The sequence below is a fragment of the Neophocaena asiaeorientalis genome, unplaced genomic scaffold (genome assembly GCF_003031525.2).
Source record: "Neophocaena asiaeorientalis asiaeorientalis breed wild unplaced genomic scaffold, Neophocaena_asiaeorientalis_V1.1 scaffold129, whole genome shotgun sequence".
Classification (NCBI taxonomy): Eukaryota; Metazoa; Chordata; class Mammalia; order Artiodactyla; family Phocoenidae; genus Neophocaena; species Neophocaena asiaeorientalis.
Genome location: NW_020172446.1, coordinates 7,719,594 through 7,742,358, shown reverse-complemented (window position 1 = coordinate 7,742,358; position 22,765 = coordinate 7,719,594). Strand labels below are relative to the sequence as shown.

General features: G+C 43.1%; 2 protein-coding genes across 2 annotated transcripts in view; both read left to right on the top strand.

Annotated features, from left to right (window-relative positions):
* Positions 1-7,299, top strand: part of ITGAE (integrin subunit alpha E) — a 59,379-nt gene extending 52,080 nt beyond the window's left edge. The window contains exons 29-31 of the mRNA XM_024734341.1: positions 704-799; positions 5,296-5,406; positions 6,353-7,299. Coding sequence (XP_024590109.1) covers positions 704-799; positions 5,296-5,406; positions 6,353-6,448 — 303 coding nt within the window. The 3' untranslated portion in view covers positions 6,449-7,299. The remainder of the gene's footprint in view (positions 1-703; positions 800-5,295; positions 5,407-6,352) is intronic.
* An 11,293-nt stretch (positions 7,300-18,592) lies between these two features.
* P2RX5 (purinergic receptor P2X 5) overlaps positions 18,593-22,765 on the top strand; it is a 19,444-nt gene continuing 15,271 nt past the window's right edge. Inside the window, exon 1 of the mRNA XM_024736143.1 lies at positions 18,593-18,677. Within this exon, the coding sequence (XP_024591911.1) occupies positions 18,593-18,677 (85 nt within the window). The remainder of the gene's footprint in view (positions 18,678-22,765) is intronic.

The window sequence follows — 22,765 nt, the reverse complement described above, 5'->3', positions numbered from 1 at the left end:
CCCTGCATCAGCAGGCGGACTCTCAACCACTGCGCCACCAGGGAAGCCCTTCCCAGCTTTTTATACTCCAGTTTGCCAATATTGTTCTGGCCACAGGATCTTTGTACTTGCTGTTCCTTTTGCATGACACTGCTTTTCTCATAGATCTTGTATGTATGTGGTTTCTTCTTATATTTAACTCACATGTTACCTCTTAGGCCTTACCTGATGACTCATTCAAAAGTAGGGACTTGAGAGGCCGACGTACCGCGAAAAAAAAAAAAAAAATAGTAGGGACTGAAGTCTAGTTTAACGTCTTGTGATGATCCAGGTGAGAATGATGAGATCTCAGCTGAAGAAGTAGCAATGAGGATGGAGAAAAAGGGACAGGTGCAAGAGAGGCTAAAAAAAGAATCATCAACAACTGACTTGGGGCATGTGGGTAGGTCAGTAAGGGTGTGGCATGAAGTAAAGGATAAGGGAAAAGAAGTTGAGGTATAACTGCAGGTTTCTTGCTTGGGTAACTTTGTGATTGCTGAGGAAATACTGGAGAAGGAACACGTTTAAAGGGACAGATGATGAGTGCTGTCCAAGAACAGTAAGTCTGTTTTGAATCAACTATACTCCAATAAAATTTTTTTTAGAAGTTAACTAAAAAAAAAAAAAAGAACAGTAAGTCCATGTCTAAAATGTGTTTCGTTTTTTTTTCTTCCGCATCTTATAGTTACGAAGAGATGTGACTGAGCTGCACATCCTTGGTGAAATATCTTTCAACAAATCTCTATATGAGGGGCTCAATGCAGAGAACCATAGAACTAAGGTAATCCCTGGCTGTCTTCTCGTTCTCTGGGTGATGTCCTGGGAAAACTGTGCCTGGCCTCAGCGCCCCTGTACAGACACTTGGCTGTTGCCCTCTTCCTGTTTTAGTCTTATCACCTCTGATCTTGACTCTGCCAGCAACTGCCTCCGTGACCTTGAGTTACTCAGCTTCTGCCTCAGTTTTTCTGTCTCTGAAATGAGGCAACTGAATAAGAGGCCTAAGCAGAGGAAGTCTCAGTTGAAATAACTAGGCTGGAATCAGCAGCTATATATACTTTGATTTGAAAATGTATTTTTTTTTAAATTTCTTAGGTGGGAAATTTTGGGGGAGGGGGTATATAACAACTCTCTTCTTAGTGTGTGGTATCAGTGTTTAGTTACAATGTCGCACACAATACTCAGGAATGCATATTTTTTTATAAGTCTTAGACTAAGTACTAGAACTCTTGGATTCGTTTTGCAGAAGAATGACTACAAGTCAGACTGACCTTTGTGATCTGTGGGCCGAATACTGTGTGTGCCACCCTGAGTTGTCATTCTTGTTGACACTCACCTAGATGTGCTGCCGGTGTCAGAGATTGTCCATCTGTGAGCTCTGTAGTTAGGCATGATTCAGTATCGGAGGGAATGTCAAGAGGGTGAGACTGGATCGCTAAACATTAGGTCCTCTGATTTCCTCCCTGGAGGAGGGGAAAGGTGCAGTTCTCCAAACATGTCAGGAAAAACATTTCCTTTTATTTTTAAGTATTTCTGATACAGAAAATGATATGGAAGAAAGAGAAGTGCCCCATTATCCCATTGCTCAGACTTTTTTTCTTTTTAAATAGAAAAGCAAGAAAATCCAAGCCTTACACAAAGATCCCAAGCAAAAAATAATGGTTCCTTTACTTCCCCCTTTCCACACCCCTGATTCCCTCTTCCCAAAGGGAATTACTGTTAACAGTTTCTTACATGCATTCTTAAATAATTTATGTATAAATTTCCCCCTTTTACTTACTGATGCTTTTATTTCTATAGCATAGAGTCCCCACAGTGATTTTCCTTTTTTAAAATTCAAGACCCCAAGCAAAGTATTTACATTTCAGCTGCAAGACACTAGCACTAATGTACCATAAAGGCCTCTGTTGTTTATCCAGTGAGGGAGGCAGACCAGTGTCAATGGGCTGGCCCCTTTGAATCTTGTGCTCTACCCTCTGTGTGCTGGGGATGCCTTCCCTTGTGGCTGCCACAAAGTTGCCACTTCCACTTCTCCCAGCGATATAGTTTCACATGGCAGTATACAAAATAGGAAGCCAAGAGGTCAGTAGCAAAAGGAGTTTTTCCTCATTTGTCTTCCCTTTTCTTGCCTTTTTTTTTTTTTTGGCTGTACTACGTGTGACCTGTGGGATCTGAGTTTCCCAACCAGGGACTGAACCCATGTCCACTGCAGTGGAAGCGCAGCGTCCTAGCCATTGCACTGCCAGGGAATTTCAGCCTTCTCTTTTCAAGGACAATTTTCCTAAAAACTCCTAGCAGATAATCTCCTTGTAACTTATTAGTGAGAACTAGATCTCGTGTCAGTCACTGGCAAAGTGGGATGACTTTGTCATGATCAGCTTAGACCAGTCATGACTTCTGAACAAACTAGGAAAGGAGAGAATGGCTGTTGGGTGGGCCACCAAGAGTGTTTTCTACAAGCAGGGGTATTCTGTGTCCTGCTTCTCCCTTCACCTCTACTAGGACACCTTTAGGGCACTTTAGGAACCTGTGGTTTTGGAAGAGGAAAAAAGGAAGAGGCTTTGAGAAATAGGAATACTCTACTCAAACCTGACATGTTACATTACTGTCATCTTGGGACTTCCTATCATTACTTTCTGAAACCTCAGGTTCTCAAGTCTTCTCCCCATACTCCCCGCTGCCTTTACTCTTCCATGAAGGAAAAAAACAGCTCTCTTCCTGTTCTTCTTCTCTGTTGCGTTGCTCCCTCGCTATTCCCAAGGCCCAGAACTTAAGTTCAGCTTATATGAGTTAAACAGTGCCTGGAGGGTCAACCCTTGGAAGTGTTTATGACTTAATTCGAAGAGGCCTCAAAGGTAAATTTGTCCAGCCTTCCACCCCATACAGAAATTCTGTCCGAAGCATCCCTGACCTTGGTGCTTGAACACTTGGATGAAGGGAATTCAGTGTTTTGGGCAGGCAGAGGTGTCTTGATGGCCTTCTGGCCGTGGTCTGTGTGCTGGGCACAACTTGGGAGGGCCATGTCTGGGTCTCACTTGGGAAGCACGTCCCCTGGGTTTTCCACTTGAGCCCTGGGATGGAGAGAGCCTCTGGACAGCAATGCTGGGGTGGCTTCTAATGGAAGGGCTTTTCAATAGTACACGTGGACGCCATTCTGCATTTATTACTGTGTCACTGACATTAGTCTGGTGAAGAGCAGACCCTTATCTTTGTCATGTATTTCATGTCAGAAAATGTCCTATCAGTCATTAGGCAAGATCAAAAAGAGTTGTCAGAACAGAGTTGGAAGGGACTTAGAAATCATTTTGAAGATGGTGAGCTTGGGGCATACCTGGATGTAGAATCTTGATTTTCCGTCTTTCAGTGTTCTTTAAACCCTAGAGATCTTAATTTGTTGGGACCCTCTATTAAACTGTCAGAGGCTCCTTAATAGAACCTCTCTCTCTCTCTCTCGCTCTCGCTCTCTCCCTCTCTCTTTCCCTCTCTCGTTCTCTTGTCTCTCACACACACACAAACAGAAGGTCACAGTTTCCTGGCAGACATAACTCTTCTAGATAAGAGACCAAAATAGTTTGTATAAAATATTTTGGTCATCAGATAATTTTACTGTGCTCTGGCTTTTTTTTTTCCTTTGGTTTTGTCTTTAGTTTTTGTTTTCTTTGCTTTTCGAGGATTCTGTTGCTATCTGTAGCTCAGAGATTCTTTCCTCAGCCATGTCCAGTCTACTAATGAGCGCATCATAGGCATTCATTTCCTGTTACAGCGGGTTTTCATCTCTAACGTTTCTTTTTGCTGCTTTCTTAGGATTTCCATCTGTCCACTAACATTGCCCGCCTGCTCGTTTTCTTTGTTCATGTGTGCTGACTGCGCTAACCGTTAGAGCCCTTAGCGTATTCATCATGGTTGTTTCAAATTCCTGCTCTGATAATTCCAGCATTCTCGCCGTGTCTGGTTCTGATGCTTGCTCTGTCTCTTCAAGTTGTTTTTTTGCTTTTTGGTATGCCTGGTAATTTTCTCTTGGTAGCTGGACACGCTGTACCAGGTAAAAGGAAATGCTGTAGACGGACCTTCATGAATGTGGTGAGGTGTTGGGGAGGGGCAGTGTGCTGTCCTTCTGTGATTAGGCCTCAGTCTTTTAATGAGCCTGTGCCTCTGGACTGCGAACTTCACCCCTGTTTCTCAGTCTTATTCAACCCCATTAGGTGGGACAGGATGGCTAGAGTGGGCTTGAGTTGGGTACTTCCCTTCCCCCAGGATAGTTAGGCTCTGATATTACCCAGCAGGTTAGGCTAGTTAACTAGTTTCCCCTGAGGACAGGCCTTGTTAAGATGAGGGTTCTCTGGCTTATTTCAAAATGGTTCCTCTTCCCCTCCCCCTGCTGGAAGCATGAAGGGTTTTTTCTCCAGTGTATACTGTGGGAACCTGGTCAAGCTCCTGGAGAAAACCTCAGCCCCGCGACTGGGTTTCCTGGAGTTTGTAAGCCCCAGGGTTGTGAGCACTGTGCTTCCAGCAGCCCATCAGTTGCAGTTCAGGTTTTCCTTCCCTGGTGCTGGTGAGCCTCTGCTCTCTGTGTCAGTCTCTGTCTCTCCCTCCGCTCTTGGGGGCAGCAATGTGCCTTGTGGCCTCCGCTCTCTCAGGGATCCAAAAATTGTTGATTTTTCAGTTTGTTCAGCTTTTTACTTGTTAGCATGGAGTGGTGACTCTCAAGCTCCTTACATGTGGAAGCAGAAACCACAAATCTCATCAGATAATTTTAGGTGCTGCATCAGAAATGTTTAGCTTTTTGCTTTACTGTCATCAGTTTTTTTTTTATATATATACTAAAAACCATTGGTGTGTACACTTTTCAAAAAAAATTCCATTGGTATTTATTTATTTATTTTACTTTTGGCTGTATTGGGTCTTCGTTGCTGCGTGTGGGGGCTACTCTTTGTTGCATTGCGTGGGCTTCTCATTGCAGTGGCTTCTCTTGTTGCAGAGCACGGGCTCTAGGCGTGCAGGCTTCAGTAGTTGTGGCACGTGGGCTCAGTAGTTGTGGTGCACGGGCTTAGTTGCTCCGCGGCATGTGGGATCTTCCTGGACCAGGGCTTGAACCTGTGTCCCCTGCATTGGCAGGTGGATTCTTAACCACTGCGCCACCAGCGAAGTTCCCTGTCATCAGTTTTGATCAATACACTGTATGTTGCCAAGTTCTCACATTTTGCTCCTTAAAATAACGTGAAATTTTTTTCTCATTTTGCCTTACCTGACTTATTGGATGATCTGTTTGTTTTGTTCCAGATCACTGTCATCTTCCTGAAAGATGAGGAGGCGTATTCTCTGTCTCTCATTATTAAAAGCAGTGTTGGTGGCCTTCTGGTTTTGATCGTGATTATAGTCATCCTAGTCAAGGTCGGTTCCACTCATGTTCGTAAAGGTTCTGGTGTTGGGCACAGTCCTCCTTAGGACAGCCAGCCCCTGACCTAGAGCAGCTTCCCTGGCCTCGTGACCACCTTTCCCTCTTCCTTCAGCCACAGGCCTGTTGAGGCAAATGAGTAAGACAGTTTCTGTCTGAAAAAGATAAAGGTCTAACTGAAGAATTGGAGTACCGAGATATTTTCCTAAAACGAACCTGATTGTCGTTCCCCTATTTAAGTCCTTTTCTTTCCTTCCCCTGTTTTGATGTTCAGACTCTTTCACTGCTATTCAAGACCTTCCACTCTGACCTCTACTTTCTCCACCTTTAAGTCTTGCTTTTTTCTCAACACACTGAACTAAATAGGTTCGTGTCTCTGTGTTTGCAGTTAGGCTCTCTACACCCGTAAGCCCTTTCCTTCTTTTTGACTTGCTCTCACTCTTCCCTTAAAACTCAGCCCAGAGATTCCTGAGTCCTCTGAGCTGAGCTTTATGCTTTTCCTTTGAGCTCCCCTCTAGAAACCCTTCCAAGGGGCAGTCGTCACACTCTATTCCAGTTAGTTCCCTTCTCACTAGGTTGTGAGTTTCTTGATGTGTAGGAGGCTGTACTTGATCTCTTTCTACCCTCAGCCCAGTAGGCTGAGTACTTTTACATAGATATATGACCCAATACAGCTGAAACTGAAGTACTTTGCAGAATTAGTTAAGTTGAAAAGGTTAAAGTGCTCTGGGGGTTCAGAGGAAGGTGGAAAATCTCTTCTGACTGGGGACTGAGCACAGGAAAGGCAGTATTTAAGACGGGTCTTGAAGGATTGGGTTATCAGGAGAGATTCAGAGGAAGCAGAGGAGCATGGGGACTCTTTTGGCAACAACCAGGTAGATGGTTTTCTAAAGCAGATGGTTAGGTTAGGCCTGTAATCGGGCTTCCCTCCCTTTGTTTTAGTGTGGCTTTTTTAAAAGAAAATACCAACAACGGAACTTGGAGAGAATAAGGAAGGCCCAGCTGAAATCAGAGAATCTACTGGAAGAAGAAAATTAGACCAGCTTCCTCATCCATTGGGAGAGAGTACCAGCCAGTCCTGGAGATTTCTAGAGACTGGGTGTCATGTGGGTTACTTTTCCTTTAGGATGATCGAGAGCAGAATCTAGCACATTGTTTTGTGGAATGTTGTTTTTTAACCATACATTGTCCCCAAAGTGTCTGTGCATTGTGCAAAAATGAAACTTGGGAGACATTTGGTATTAAATAAAACTGTTTTCTTTACAGAAGTGCCTTTAACATGCAAATATAATATACTTTGTGATTCCCGCCCCCCCCCGCCCCCCAAGAGGAGGTTATGCAGTTATGCAGCATTTCCCAGCCTTATTTGCCTAAGAGTGCTTTTTTCCTGCTGTTTCTGTTAACATCTTCCAAAATAGTGTTCCACAAAGTATATCTTGGGGAAAGTGGTAGAAAGCAGCTCCTAGTTTGGCATTTTCAGATCCTAAGATGTGGCCTATTATTTCAAATGAGGCCACAAAAAAGCACCCCAGAACAAATGTAAAAAGTGGAAAAACGGAGGTCACCAAAACAGGAACAAGGTGGGAGAGGAGAAGACCAGGACTTTGTTTTGTAGTGTCTACTTAACATCCTGTGCTGGTCCTCGCCTGGCTTCCTCCTGAGTGAATTGCTCAGGGGACCATCGTGCCTCCGTGAGAGAGCACTCGCTCATCCACAGGAGGAGGTGGAACCAAGAGTAGGGCCTAGTTACAGGCTGGCTTTGCTCTTAGTATCCGATTTTATTTCATTTGTATGCTCCATGCTGTTAAAACTTGGCCATATCTCCCTACTCCCAAACCTGCAGTGGAACAGTCTTTGTTTTCATGGGTAATAAAAGTCATTGCAAGTAATTATTTCATTTGTATGCTCCATGCTGTTAAAACTTGGCCATATCTCCCTACTCCCAAACCTGCAGTGGAACAGTCTTTGTTTTCATGGGTAATAAAAGTCATTGCAAGTAATTATTTCATTTGTATGCTCCATGCTGTTAAAACTTGGCCATATCTCCCTACTCCCAAACCTGCAGTGGAACAGTCTTTGTTTTCATGGGTAATAAAAGTCATTGCAAGTAATTAAACGGTGCAGAAGTATATAATGTAGAAAGTAATCTCTCTGATCCCTTGGTCTTCTTTATCTAATTCAGGTGCTTTCATTGTTATTTCTTCTAAATTTTGATTTTTTTCTAAAATTTATGTAGGTATAAGGTGTGAATTAGGGAATTTAACCTGAGTTTTTTTTTTCCCGGTGCATAACTGATTTTCTTTTTTATTTTTTTTTTCTTTATTTTTTTTGGCTGCGTTGGGTCTTCGTTGCTGTGCGCAGGCTTTGTCTAGTTGTGGCGAGCAGGGGCTAATCCTAGTTGTGGTGCATGGGCCTCTCATTGCAGTGGCCTCTCTTACTGCAGAGCCCGGGCTCTAGGCGCACGGGCCTCAGCAGTTGTGGCATGCAGGCTCAGTAGTTCTGGCTCGTGGGCTCTAGAGCGCAGGCTCAGTAGTTGTGGTGTACGGACTTAGTTGCTCCGCGGCGTGTGGGATCTTCCCAGACCAGGGTTCGAACTCGTGTTCCCTGCATTGGCAGGCGGATTCTTAACCACTGCGCCACCAGGGAAGTCCCAGTTTCTGTTTTCTTGATGACCTAAAGTCTAACTATATTATTATTTCCAGATGAATAACAGTTTATCATTATTCAAATATATATTAGAATATATATACTAGTGTGTATACACACACAGACACACACACACACACACAAGTGGAAATCTAGTTTTGTTTCATTGATCTGTTTGTTCCTATGCCAGTACCACAGTGGAAGGAACCACAATTTTTAGCATTATGCAAATAAAAAGTTCAAAACAGCAGAAAGGGATCTAAAAAATGAAAAGGCAGTCTCCCTCTCCTCTCCCACCTCTAATGTCTCTTTCCAAAAGCAACCACTGTTAATGGTTTTTCACATATTCCTTCAAAATATTCCTACGCATATTACCAGTGTAAACGTTTTCAGTGAGATTGAATTTTTTGCAGTGTTCCACCCCTTGCTGTTTCATCTGATAGACCTTAGAAAAGTCTTCCACTAGCAGCACCTGCAGATCTACCCCGTTCTTTTTAACAGCTCCATAGTATACTGTGTTACATGCGGATGTGTCGGAGTTTACTTGTGAAGTCCCCACAGGTATTTAGGTTATTTCCATTTCTTTTTTTATTACAAAGAAAAGGTGCGACGAACATCTTTAAACAGGTATCCTGGCACGCTTTTCAAGTATAGTGATGGGTAAGTTCTCACAATTACTGACTCAAAGGTTATGTGCATTTAAAGTTTCGATATATGGGACATCCCTGCTGGTCCAGTCGTTAAGACTCTGCGCTTCCAGTGCAGGGAGCTTAGGTTCGATCCCTGGTCAGGGAACTAAGATCCCACATGCCACGTGGTGCAGCTTCTAGAAACAAAATTAAATTAAATTAAATTAAAAATTTTTTAAAACATAAAATGTTTCAACGTATGATGTGACTTGACCTGCAAAAAAGTTTACCAGTTTTCAGTCCCACTTAGAATATATGTAAGTGCCACTCTGTGCCCTTGCCACCACTGGGCATCATCAAATTTTAACTTTTGCTAATCTGATCAGTGTGGAAATGGTATTCTGTTTTTGATATCAGCCTTCTTTTTAACCTTGCAGTAAATTTTGATTATCTGATAGGGCATTTTCATTCTTTTTTTTTTTTTTAATTATTGATTGTGTTTTTTCAGGTAGTTCATAGTATCAGTTTTTCAGAATCCCAAAAGAAACCATTTGGGGTTTTAATTTAAATGTACAGATTAAGTTGGGGAGAATCATTATCTTTATAGTATTATCTTCTTACTTAGAAATATGGCATTTCTGGCCTCTCGTCTTCTGAGATGGCCCACACTCTGTGGAGTGTGTTTCTCTCTAAATGAATCCACTTCTTACCTATGAAAAAAAGGAAAAGAAAAAAAAGAAAGAAGTATGGCATTTCTCCACTTGCTGAGATTTTTAAAAACACCCTGCAACGAGATTTGTAATTTTCTTCAGAGAGGTCCTAATTTACAAAGATTTTAATTTCCAGCTGTATTATATTTTGTGTTTACATTTTTATATTTTTTATTGCTACTCTGAAAAATACCCTTTTCCCCCCTGACTGATTATATAGAGTTTGTGTTTAATTGGTTGTTTTGAATATTTATCTTATCTGCCATCTTACTGGACTCTTTTTTAATAGCTTTTCTGTTGATTTCAAAATCCTGTCTGCACAGAATGGTAATTTGGAGTCTTTCTGATATGCTTTTTCTCATCCTTACGTCTTTGGCTGGAACTTGTGGGGCTCCGAGCAGTTACCTCTGGGCCTGACTTTCATGGGAGCTTTGCATGCTCTCTGCCTGCCTCACAGCCTGCCCTCGGTCCCACTCCCTGCCACTCTGCCTCTGGGTGGTCACTGGGGCTTGGTTGGGGTCCCGTCTGCTTCTCATGGAGCCCTTTATCTTTCCTGTCTGGGGCGATCAGCTTTTCTGTTGATCAGAATCCGTCTGCTTTATTTGTTTCAGGAATTCCTTGAAACAAATTGGTCCCTTTATTATACAATTCTCTGTTTTTCAGTGCAGCTACATTTATTAATGTATCTTATTTACAGACACATGTTGTATTGCACTTTCCTTTATTGGGTTTGCATTTTTTACAGACTGATGGTTTGTGGCAGCCCTGTGTTGAACAAATCTGTCAGCACCATTTTTCCAACAGCATTTGCTCACTTCATGTCTCTGTCACGTTTTTGGTAATTTCTGAAATATTTCAAACTTTTACTACATTTGTTATGGTGATCTGTGATCTTTGATGTTACTCTTGTAATTTTTTTAATTTTAAAATTAAGGTATGTACATTGTTGTGTTAGACATAATGCTATGACACACTTAATAGACTACAGTATAGTGTAAACATAACTTTTATATGGACTGGGAAACCAAAAATTTGTATGACTCACTTTATCATGATATTTGCTTCATTGTGGTGGTCTGGAACCGAACTTGCAATATCTCTGAGGTGTGCCTTTGAAGGAAGAGAAAGAAGTAAGTTTGCTTAGGTGTTTCCCTGTTGTTGGGCTCAGGAGTTGTGTCCAAGTTTTCATTATTATAGGTGACTTGTAGTCCCTGCTTTTATACTTTTTTTTTTATAGCAAATAAGATCCCACTTCGGTTGTAACAGCCAAGACTTACATTGACCATCTGTAAGCTATTGACTGACTGAGCTGGGCTGACCTGACTGGGTTAGACCAGTGTCCTTGTAGTCAGGAGACTTCGTAAGGGACCAGTCTGTGAGGAGGAAGAGACTTAAATGGAGCCATGGTTACACTGTATAAATTCATGTGCTGCTGGCTTGGGCCAGAGCCTTGTCTTTCTTCTAAAAGATGCCCATCTAGTGCCAGACCTTCCCCATTTCCTGTTCAGCCTCCTCTGCCTGGGAACAGGACATGCCAAAGCTTGCAGAGGTCCAAGGACAGTGGGTCATGTCACAGGGCCAGTGTCCCGGCCAGAAAAGGACTAAGATGGGGCCAGCTGGACACTAGCATGGGGGAAAGTGCCCCTGTGGTTTCTCTTGTTTTCATCTCCCCGGCTACAGGCTAGTGAGCGCGGATTCAAATAACCTCTCTCAGGATAACATCTGAACTTTGAATTTGATTGTTGGAGGGATGAAATTAGCAGATGTGAATATCTAAATTGGTCAAACTATTTAGGCCTAATTAGACATTGAGAAAGGAGCATTCCGTTCAGCCAAGCCCAGCAGTCTAAAATTGTCTGTACTAGTACATTTAGTCCGTGCACATTTTCTCTAATATCCACACAAGGAGGGATATTTGGTTAAGACCAGGCTTTAGGTATTTTGGGGTCTCCTAGCCGTAATTATAACCTTGCAATAGTGCCAGAATTTTACCATTACTTTAAGAACAGCTCTAGTAAATGGAATCAAGGGAATCTTAATCACTTCAGGAAGGGCAGTTGTTCAAATGTCAAGAGTTCAGGAGGTAGCTGGATGCACCTAAATAGACAGTTCCCAACTCCAGTTGACTTTATTTTGATTAGTGGAAGGACATTTTGAAAAGTATGTAAGTAATACATAGATAACACTCTCAGAGTGAGATCAGAGTGAAAAGTGAAAATATGCTTTAGTCACAACCTTGCCGCATCCCGTGCCCCTCCTTAGAAGCTGAGGTCAGCTGGCTTAGCATGTGTCCTTCCAGACCATATTCGGTGCTTTTGTAAATATTCACATATGTACATATACAAGTACATGGGTTTTTGGGTTTTGTTTTGTGTGTGTTTTACATAAACAGGATCATAACTTCTACCATTTGTGATAATTTATGACCATTTTCAAGGAGCCAGTGTCAGAGACAAAATGCTGCTGCTGAATGCAGGTTTAGGGGGAGAGGGAGAGGCAACACCCTGGGTTAATGTGTGTTTGGGGAAATCAATAACTTAAATTTGTGTAGGTCATTACGCTTTGTAAAGCTTTCTCCAGAAGTGGACTTAAACACATTTGGTAATTGCCCTTCAATGCCAAATAGCTTTCCAGAAAGATTGAACCACATTACGTGGTTATCAGCAGTGTGAACGAGCCTGGGATCTCTGTTTTTACTTTGTTTGCTTAATGGGTATATAATTGTAGCTTTACTTTCCTTTTTATTTTTTTTTTTAATATCGGCAAGACCATGTATTTTCCCATGAAATGAGATTTTTTTTTTTTTTTTTGCAATCAGAACAAATTTAATTCTTTTCTTCCGGTTTTACTGAGATACAACTGGCATACAGCACTGTGTAAGTTTAAGGTGTACAACATAATGACTTGATTTACGTACGTCATGAGGTGATTACCACGGCAAATTTAGCGAGCATGCATCTTCTCCTATAGATTTAAAATTAAAGAAATAGAAAAAAATTTTCTTCTTGTGAGAGAACGCTTAGGATTTACTCTTAACAGCTTTCATATACAACAAATTTCCTTTTTGATTAAAAAATTGAATAGGTAAAGATTATGATACTTCTCGAGTCACATCTGGAAGCCCAAGATATACCCGACAATGTAGAATAGAATTATCTAGAGATAAATTCACAAGACAGATCCAGAAGTCATAACATGAAACAAAGGAGTCTGGAGGTAGAAAAGAAATAAGTAGAGAAGTAATCGTCTTTCTGAGTCCCAGGCAGGATTAACGTAAGAATATATGTGTAGACACACGTTGATGAAATTCCTGAAGACCAAGGATAAGGACGAATCTTAAAGTTTTGAGACCCAAAGAACAGATTATTTATTTGCAATGGAAAGAGAATCAATTAGCTTCAGACTTTTTTTTTTTATCAGCAACACTAACAGTTAAATTCCTGGAGCAACATTTGTAGAATCCTGAGGGAAGAAGACTAAGGCCCCAAAATCACTAACCAGGAAAAGACATCATTCATTCGTCAGGGCAAAATAAACATTGTCACAAGTGCAGGCATTTAAGAAGTATTCTGTCCATGTACTTACCTGAGGACAGTTAATGGGAGCAGCGAATCTTGCAATATATATATTATTAAAGTTAAATAGATAATAATGATGTGACTAGGACTTTGTAATATAAATGCTAAGTAGGGACTTTTGAAATAGAAGAGTCATCCTTTAAAGAAAAACTTAACGGTAACCTAGAACTAAAGCTTCTGTCCTGTTCGGGGTTGAGGGAGGTGTGAGCAGCTATAGATGCTTGGTGCATGTGTGTTAAAAATACATATAGTATAAAAATACATGTTGTATAAAAAAAATACATGTTGTATAACATTTGTTTAAATTAATTTATTTTTGGCTGCGTTGGGTCTTCGTTGCTATGCACGGACTTTCTCTAGTTGCGGCGAGTGGGGGCTACTCTTCGTTGTGGTGTGTGGGCCTCTCATTGCGGTGGCTTCTCTTGTTGTCGAGCACGGGCTCTAGGAGTGTGGGCTTCAGTAGTTGTGGCATGTGGGCTCAGTAGTTGTGGCTCGCGGGCTCTAGAGCACAGGCTCAGTAGTTGTGGCACATGGGCTTAGTTGCTCCCCGGCATGAGGGATCTTCCCGGACCAGGGCTCGAACCCATATCCCCTGCATTTGCAGGCGGATTCTTAACCACTGCGCCACCAGGGAAGCCCCCACATATTGTATAACATTATTATTTTCTTTTGATAGAATATATATATTTGAAGATGATTCAGGAATATATAGGCATGAGCTGATCTTTAAAGCACAGTAGGACTTCAAAACTGACAGGAAAGAAAGACAAGCAGAGGAATGACAGGGAGGAAAAAGGAACAGGAATAAATGACAGGGACGAAAATGGCTAATTCAGCAAAAGTAAGAAGAAGGAAAGTGAGATTGTATTTAAGATGGAAGGAATAAAACCAAGTACATTAATTACTTCCCTAAGCATGAATGCACTCAGGAGACAGAGACTGTCAGATGGGCTGAAAAGTCAGATTCAAATGTGTATTATTTGTTTTTGTTTTTGTTTTTTTTTGCGGTATGCGGGCCTCTCACTGTTGTGACCTCTCCTGTTGCGGAGCGCAGGCTCAGCGGCCATGGCCCACGGGCCCAGCCGCTCCACGGCACTTGGGATCTTCCTGGACCAGGGCACGAACCTGTGTCCCCTGCATCGGCAGGCGGACTCTCAACCACTGCGCCACCAAGGAAGCCCAAATGTGTATTATTTGAAGAAACACTTGTAAAACAAGATAACAAGCAATTTGAAAAATAGACAAAGATATTGGGAAAATGCAAACAAAAATGAAGGAGGGGTGGCAATTTTCATATTTGAAAAAGCAGAATTCAGTGTCCAAAACAATCAGGACAAAGAGAGGCATTATGTAGTGTCCTTCCAATCGCTCCTGGATGGCATCTGGCACTTTCTGGTCTTAGGGCAGTCTCGTTGTCTGGTATTAAAGATGAAGTCTGAATTAAAACAAAACTTGAATTTTTTACAACAGCAAATTAAAGGAGAAAAACAATTAGGTTATATGAAAAATGCTACAAAGGCATTTGATAACACTTAGCAACTTTTCCTAATAAAACTTCTAAGTAGGTTAGGAAGGGAAGGAAGTTATTGCATAATGATAAAGACATTTACCAAAAATTTTTAGCAAATATACTAAATGGCAAATTTCTGAGGCTGTTTCCTTAAAATCAGGCACAGGAGGTACTTACTCTTAATAATGTGATTCATTATTTGTAGAGATCTGGTCTGATGAAATAGATAAGGGTATGAAATAATTTTGTAATATTAGAAAAGCATAATTTGCCTGTAATTGTAGAGGTCTCAAAAACCCATGAGAATCTAGTAAAAGATTACTAGAATTAAAAAGAGAATTTGTAAAGTGGTATAAGAATTTATAAGAAGTTATAAAGTTACATAAGACACAAACTGATAAGTTGGGTTTTGTTTTTGTTTTTCTTATTGTTTTTATTTTTAATATGAGTAGTAGCCAGTTAGAAATGGACAGGGGAAAATACACCGCTTATAATACACACTTAATACATTTAAATTTAACAAAATGTTAAAGAACCTAAATAAAAGAAATGTGAAATCTTACTGAAGGGCACAAAGTAAGATCTGCACATATGGCAGGCCACACCAAGTTCCTGAATCGGAAGGCTTACTGTCATAGCTACATAATTTTTTCCTAAAATAATATTTCCATGCATTGCAGTTTTCTTTTTTCATTTGAATCTATTATAGATATATTCACTTACATGAATCTATAAACATTTTCTTCAAAATTTTTAATTTTTAAATTTAATTTTATTTATTTTTTTATACAGCAGGTTCTTGTTAGTCATCCATTTTATACACATCAGTGTATACATGTCAATCCCAATCGCCCATTTCATCACACCACCACCCCCAGCCCTTGTTTTTGTGCCAGTACCATATTGTCTTGATTACTGTAGCTTTATAGTATCGTCTGAAGTCAGGGAGTCTGATTCCTCCAGCTCTATTTCTTTCCCTCAAGACTGCTTTGGCTATTCGGGGAATTTTGCGTCTCCATCCAAATTTTAAGAGTTTTTGTTCTAGTTCCATAAAAAATGCCATTGGTAATTTGATAGGGATTGCATTGAATCTGTAGATTGCTTTGGGTAGTATAGTCATTTTCACAATATTGATTCTTCCAATCCAAGAACATGGTATATCTCTCCATCTGTTGGTATCATCTTTAATTTCTTTCACCAGTGTCTTATAGTTTTCTGCATTCAGGTCTTTTGTCTCCCTTGGTAGGTTTATTCCTAGGTATTTATTCTTTTTGTTGCAGTGGTAAATGAGAGTGTTTCCTTAATTTCTCTTTCAGATTTTTCATCATTAGCGTATAGGAATGCAAGAGATTTCTGTGCATTAATTTTGTATCCTGCAAGTAAGAGTGATTTGACTTAGAATTAGAGAGCAATGTGCTCTCCAGAAGTGGGGAAACTGAGTCTTGCAGATTTGCTGCTGGGCATTAGGAAGCAAGTAGTATTGCTGGTGGTCTGTCTAAACGAGGAACTCTTCCTAAGTATCACAGGGAAGACAGGACCAGGGTGCCAGCCTCCAGGAGAGGCAGCTGGCAGCTCTGCTCCCCCTCCCTCTGCCCCAGGATTGGATTCTGGGTCTGGTTGGTCAACTCCTAGGACCTGTAACAGCTGCAGTCCTGAGTGGTCGGGGGACTGCAGGTGTGCTCTCTGGAGGCGTCTTCTCTGCAGGGTCTGGGAAGGGGGCTGGGCTAGCCCTGCCCAGAGCGCTGGCAGATGCTCTCGAGCTCCTGGCCTTGTTTCCTGGGTTTGACTAGTGTCCTACCCTGGGGTAAGTTTTTCTTTCTTTTTATTTTTTTCAGGAACAGTGAATTTATTTATTCTCTTCACGTGGTAATGGTTCATACTCATGATAACAGAATTCAAACAGTGCAAAAATCAGTCTCCCTCATGCCCCAGGCCCCCAGTTGTCCTTTTTTTTTTTTCCTCTGAGAAAACCAGGATTACCAGTTTCTTTTTTCTGTGCATTCTTCAAGAGAGAGTTTATGCATATAAAAACATCTTTTAAAATTGCAAATCGTAGTATATAATGTATACACTCTTCTGTATTTTGCTTTTTTTCATTTACTAATCTATCTTGGAGATCATTTTATATGAACTGGAAATCTATTTTATTCTTTTTAATGGATGGTTTATTGTCCTGTGTATCTGTTTTGGGAGGTACCATAATTTATTTAACTACACCATTATTGATTAACATTTAAGTTGTTTGTAGTATTTTGCCACTTGTGTATTGGAGCAGGTGTAATTTTGAGCAAAGATGAATGTGGTCAGGAATTTTTTTCCTCTCTTTAGAGCTGTGAGGTCTGAGATTGACGTTGGACTGCTGGGGTGGGAGAAAACACCACTGGCCCACTGTGGTTCTGCAGACCTTTTAGATTTCCTAGTCTGGGAAAGGCTACCAGCCTAACTCCTGGATTCTGCACTGGGGCTTGGGGTCCTTTGCCTCCTAGGTGAAGAACTCACGGGTAGAGTAGCAAGTTAAGGACACTAGAACCTCTAGGTCAGGGGTTCCTAACTTGTTTGTTTGCCATAGACCCGTTTGGCGATCTGCTGAAGCCTAGGGATGGCTTCTCAGATAATTTCCCAGCATTTTATTGTGAACATCTTCAAACATACAGAAAAATTGAATTTCACACTGAACACCTGGCTTCTTCCATTAACATTTTACTATGCTTGCTTTATCGTATTTTTCCATCAGCTTGTTTTTAAATATATAAGTTTATAAAGAACCAGTTATATTGAAACAGTGATCAGAATATTAAAAAAAATTTTATGGAGATACATACTTCTTTATTAAGAAAGGAAAATGGGGAAATATGTGTAATTTCTACTGTTGTTAAGATACAGGCACTGCGAATACTCCTGTGGTTTGTTGCCTACATTCATAATTGAAGGAAATGGTAAATTTCAGTTAAAGTGTAGTAAAAATAAATACGTAACCTATTTTTCCATCCAGCTTCACAGACCTACTCTGTTTAGGCTGGGTCACTTAAGAAAAAGCATCTGTTCTACCCCAGGCTTTGTCCTTTTGCAGCCATCTATCAGTCACTCCAGGCACCATTAGCTGTTCCTGGAGGAGGAAACAACTTGCCCGAGGCCATCAGCTAGTTTAAGGAGGAATCTTCAGGTCTAATGTTTTTCCACACAGGCTTCATTACAGGCGGGCAGGGTGTAGGGCAGCAGCAGCTAGGGGGTAGTGGAGGTTCACAGGCGTTGCTGGGGAAGAGGCACAGGTGGAGCTCAGCACGTCAGGTTCCTGGGCTCTACCCACTAAGGGTCCTGATGCTCTAGTCCGGCTTGGGCTTGGGAATTGGCTTTTGGGGCAAGCACTCTGGGTGAGCTTTGATGTCAAGACCCATACCCTGTGAGCTCCTAGTTAATGAGCTCAGGGTTTGTTCATCTGATTACACTTTGTCAGTGGGTAGCGCTCAGCACAGACTTGGAGTCTTGATGACTGACAAGTTGCTTCAGGAGACAAATGTAACATAATGCTCTAGTAGAGTTATCTCTGTTGAAATCTTCTAGAAATACACACTCAAAGATAAAGGCTTAGCCACTCTACTCTTGACACTTCAAATATGCAGGCTAATGGGTAGAGGCTGGATGATCAGGAATCACCCTTCCCCCCTTCCTCTTCTGGATGACCACTTATCTCATTATAGACCCAGTGGAGCAAGGTGGTAAAGCCTTTTCTGCCTTCATCGCCCTATAGGACAGATAAGGTGTGCACTCAGCTGTAACTCCCTGAAACATACAGATCGGATCCTGTCCTTTGGGAATTTAGAGGAGGAGGGGGATCCAGGAGGCCTCTGTGAAGGAGACAAAGCGCTGTAAAGGCTGAGCCTTGAAGCCATGAAGTACTGAGGAGAGACCCGCCTGAGCAGAGGCACAGGGGTTGGAAAGCGCGGGATGTGATAAAGCTGTCAGTCGGTTCCCCTGAAGCTGGTGTGTGTAAAGGGCTCGTGAGGCCAGAAAGGCAGGTGGGTATAGAGACTGCAACAGAGGAAGAATCTATGGGAGGACTGAGTGCAGGAGCTGTGGACGCCGCACCCACTCTCGGGTTTCACACGAGGATGTCCCGCGTGCTCGCGGTTCATCACTACGGTCCTGTGAACTCGAGGAGACAGAGGTGGGATGGCCGAGGGCTGTTTCACAAAGGTGGGGAGAACCCCGCAGGGAGCACAAGCAGGGCCATCTTGCTGGACCGTGCGCCGTGTCCGTGCTGGCGCCGCTGTGTGGGTTTGGTTGGTTTGAGTTTGAATCTTTATCCTTTTCAGTGCCCAGTGAGCCAGCATTTGACGTTTAGTCTTTTAAAGTGACACCTCAGTGGAGTTTTTCCCCAGGTCACATTCTGAGAACTGAGTAATGAGTAAGAACCCATCACTTAAGACAGGACTCAGAAATGCTTCCTGCGGAGACAGGCTTCCTTCTTCCTGTTGACTCTTCGAAGCAACATTAGTATCTGCTATTTCTTTTTTTAAAAAATTTTTAATCTTTATTGGAGTCTAATTGCTTCACCATACTGTGTTAGTTGATGTAGCACAACAAAGGGAATCAGCCACATGCATACATACGTCTCCACATCCCCTCCCTCTTGAGCCTCCCTCCTGCCCTCCCTGTCCCACCCCTCTAGGTCATCACAGACCGCCAAGCTGATCTCCCTGTGCTCTGCGGCTGCTTCCCACCAGCCAACTATTTGACATTTGTTAGTGTATATATGTCAATGCTACTCCCACGTTAGCCCAGCTTCGCCTTCCTACCCCAAGTCCTCAAGTCCATTTTCTATGTCTACCTCTTTATTCCTGCGCTGCAGCTAGGTTTGTCAGTACCATTTTTTTTTTAAGATTCCATATATATGCGTTAGCATATGGTGTTTGTTTTTCGCTTTCTGACTTACTTCACTCTGCTCACCATTGCTAATTATTAGAGAAATGCAGATCAAAACTACAATGAGGTAGTCATGCCAGTCAGAATGGCCATTATCAAAAAATCTAGAAACAGTAAATGCTGGAGAGGGTGTGATGAAAAGGGAAGCCTCTTGCACTGTTGGTGGGAATGTAAATTGATACAGCCACTATGGAGAACAGTATGGAGTTTCCTTAAAAAACTACAAATAGAACTACCATATGACCCAGCAATCCCACTACTGGGCATATACCCTGAGAAATACTATTTCTTAAATGGACCAGTAATGTCTGTTAATGGAATGTGTTTATCAAAGCAGGACTCCTCCGAGCAAAAGAAAAATTAAAGGATGAATTGCTTCATGAAACCCTTTCTGTGCCACGCCTCTCCCACTCTTGTCCCTTCTAGGTCGTCCAGGATATTTCGGGCTCTGAAGGAGGGCTCTCCTTGCCTTGTGATGACTTCCTTTTGTGCCCTAGGACAGATTTAGATTTCCTATCTCAGGCCTCGTTTGAGCCCTCCTCTCCTCTGGGGTGGGAAATTGAACCTCGTTTGTTAGGTGTAAGTAACCTCTGAACCTCTCCTCCAAGGACGTTATTTGATGAGATTTGTATTTTATTTCTCTTTTGCTTCCTTTTAATTTTTTGGAGAATATTTTCTGAGTTCATTTAATAATTTCCCATCACTTCACTGCAGCTACCTTAAATCATCCAACGAGACAGTCTTACGAACCAGATGAGACTGGTCAGTCCCTTCACTGCCAGCCCCTTTCTTTAAGGTGGACGACAGTCATTATAATGAAGCGTGATGTGGATGCCTTTGGGGGAGGAGAGGGAAGGGGGCTTTGACTACTTTGAGAACTAGCCATTCGCCCCGACCCCTGACTTACTACTTGCTAAGCTGATAAGCATTTGCGCGGTAGTGGTGGCAGATCATCTGAACAGGGTGCCTGTTGAGATGGGTTAGGTAGAGACTGGAAGAACCACTCAGAGACAGCAGGCAGTTTTCATTCGAGTGGAGAATTCATCTGGGATTTGGAAACACCCCTGACTCAAACTTCTAATAATGCAAACGTAAAAAGCAGACTCTGGTACTTCCCTGGCGGCCCAGTGGTTAAGACTTGGCACTTCCACTGCAGTGGGTGCAGGTTCGATCCCTGGTAATGGGAACTTCTGCACGTGCGGCCAGTAAAAAAGCAAAGACCCCTGCTCCCACTTTGGGTATAACGGGAGTTAGATCTGAACGTGGGGAGGTGAGCCGGCCCCAGTGATGTGGAGGTAGGTTGCAGATACTTAGGATTGCAGCTCCAGGGAAGTATTTTTCACATTGTTTTGACCATGACCCACAAGAATATATTACACGTCATTGTACGCACACACATGCTTCAAACAAACATTTCACCAAACTGTCTACACTTACTTCCTTAAACACACTCTGATATTTTCTTTTTGTGAATATGCTGGTTGGAACCCAGTAAACTGATGTCCTGACCCACTGATGGGTCTGGATCTAGCCTGAGAAGCTGTGAGGGAGCCCACAAGGAGGGGTCTGGCCCTGGCCCTGAGAGCAGCGCTTTCCCCTTTGGATGTCCCTCGTTGGCTGTAAAGCACCTGGATAGTTCTGTCGGAAACTGCAGCCTGGTCTTGGCTGGGCCTGGGGGGTTCAGGAGGGGCTGCCCACACTGGAGGGCAAACAAGAGCAGGTTGGTGGGCCTCCTCATAAGGCGTGGTGTCACTCCACTGAGGCTGCATCTCCTCTGAGTGCTGGAGAGCTGTGTGAGGGGAGGGCTGAGGAAGAGGCTGGCAGGAGAGTGAGGAAGGGAGGCCTGGTGACAATTCCTAAGCCTTTTCCCCAGGATGATGTCAGCTTCCAAAATCCCCAGCCATGACTGGAACAGGGCAGCAGCGGAAATCTCCCTGTTTAAAACGTCAGGCCTGAGTTTCACTCAACAAATATGTATTGACATATTATGTAGCAGTCATAGCAGTGGGCATGGGATGCAGAGATGTCCAAAGGCAAGGTGCCCGCCCTCCTGGAGCTTACCGTCTTAGTGGGGGACACAGACAATAAGTAAATAAGATCATATTCAAGAGTGACAGGGGCTCTAAGGGAATAAGAAGGGGTAATGGGATAAAAAGTGTTTGGGGTGGAGGTGCTTTTGGTGGGTGGTAGTAAGAACAGGACTTTTTTTTTTTTTTTTAAGGAAATGGCATTTGAATTGAAATTGATGAACAGTTGCAAAAATCTGTGCTTCCGAAATGGCAGCTTGAGAGCAAAATACAGATTTGCAGGTCCCATCCTAGCCTTAAGGGAATGAAAATATTTGGGGCAGGGCCCAGGAATTTGCATTTTTCTTCCAAATGATACCCATGCTCACTAAAACTGGAGACGTGCTGCCCTGGGGCTTTTACTTTGAGAGGAGGTCACACCTGGTGAACTTTAGGGTCCCTTCCAACTCCCAACTCCCAGAGCCTGTGGTTCAGGGAAGGGAACTTATTCCTGTGTGAGAGCCAGGCTAGGGAGAGGAGCAGGACCACGTCCGGTCAGACTGCAGGATGGCAGCGAGTGAAATGCGGAAAACGAGCGTGCACAGCCCAGCACACACGTGCACACGCACACCGAGCTCACCCAGGACCCCGCCTCTCGATGGCTGTCCCACGTTCTGAACCTGATCTTCTCAGAGGTGTCCTCATCTGTGTTCCCACTGCCTCTAATTTAATTCCACCGTCCGTGAGGGGTTGCAGATTCAGCAGCTTCGGTGAGGTCCATCTCTTGCTTTGGGAGCATTTCCACAGCTGGCCCCCGCCCTCTCTCCAGGCATCTTTAAGGTTCCAGGCCTCGGCTGCCTGTCTCCCCATCCCCACCCCACCCAACCTCCCTGCCCTACAGAGTTCTCCGTGCTCTGGCCACTGGGGCGTGCCTGGCAACTGACTCCCCCGGAGTGTGGGGTTTAAACGGGCGGCCGCAGCTGCTGCAGTAGGAACGCGCGCTTCATCCCAGCCCCCATCCTGTGAGGGGAGGGCGAGGGTTGCCCCAGGGAGCAAGAAAAATCTAGAAAGCTGTTTGTATCTTTCTGTCAATGCTCTTTATCCCGTCTTCGCCTCCACTTCCTGTGTTGTAGGCCCCCTCCCCTGGCCTCAGTTTCCCCGGCCATTCAATAGGAGGAACCCCTGGATTTCTTTAGGGGCGGAGAAGGGGCGTTGCTTCCAAAGGAGACCCTCTTCTCACCGCACCCCTCCCGGGCGGCGATCGCCGGGAGGGCCCTCGCAGACCAGTGGCCGGGCGGTGGCCCGGCGGTGTCACTGTCACAGTCAGGGGAGGAGGCAAGGTCGCAGTCTGAG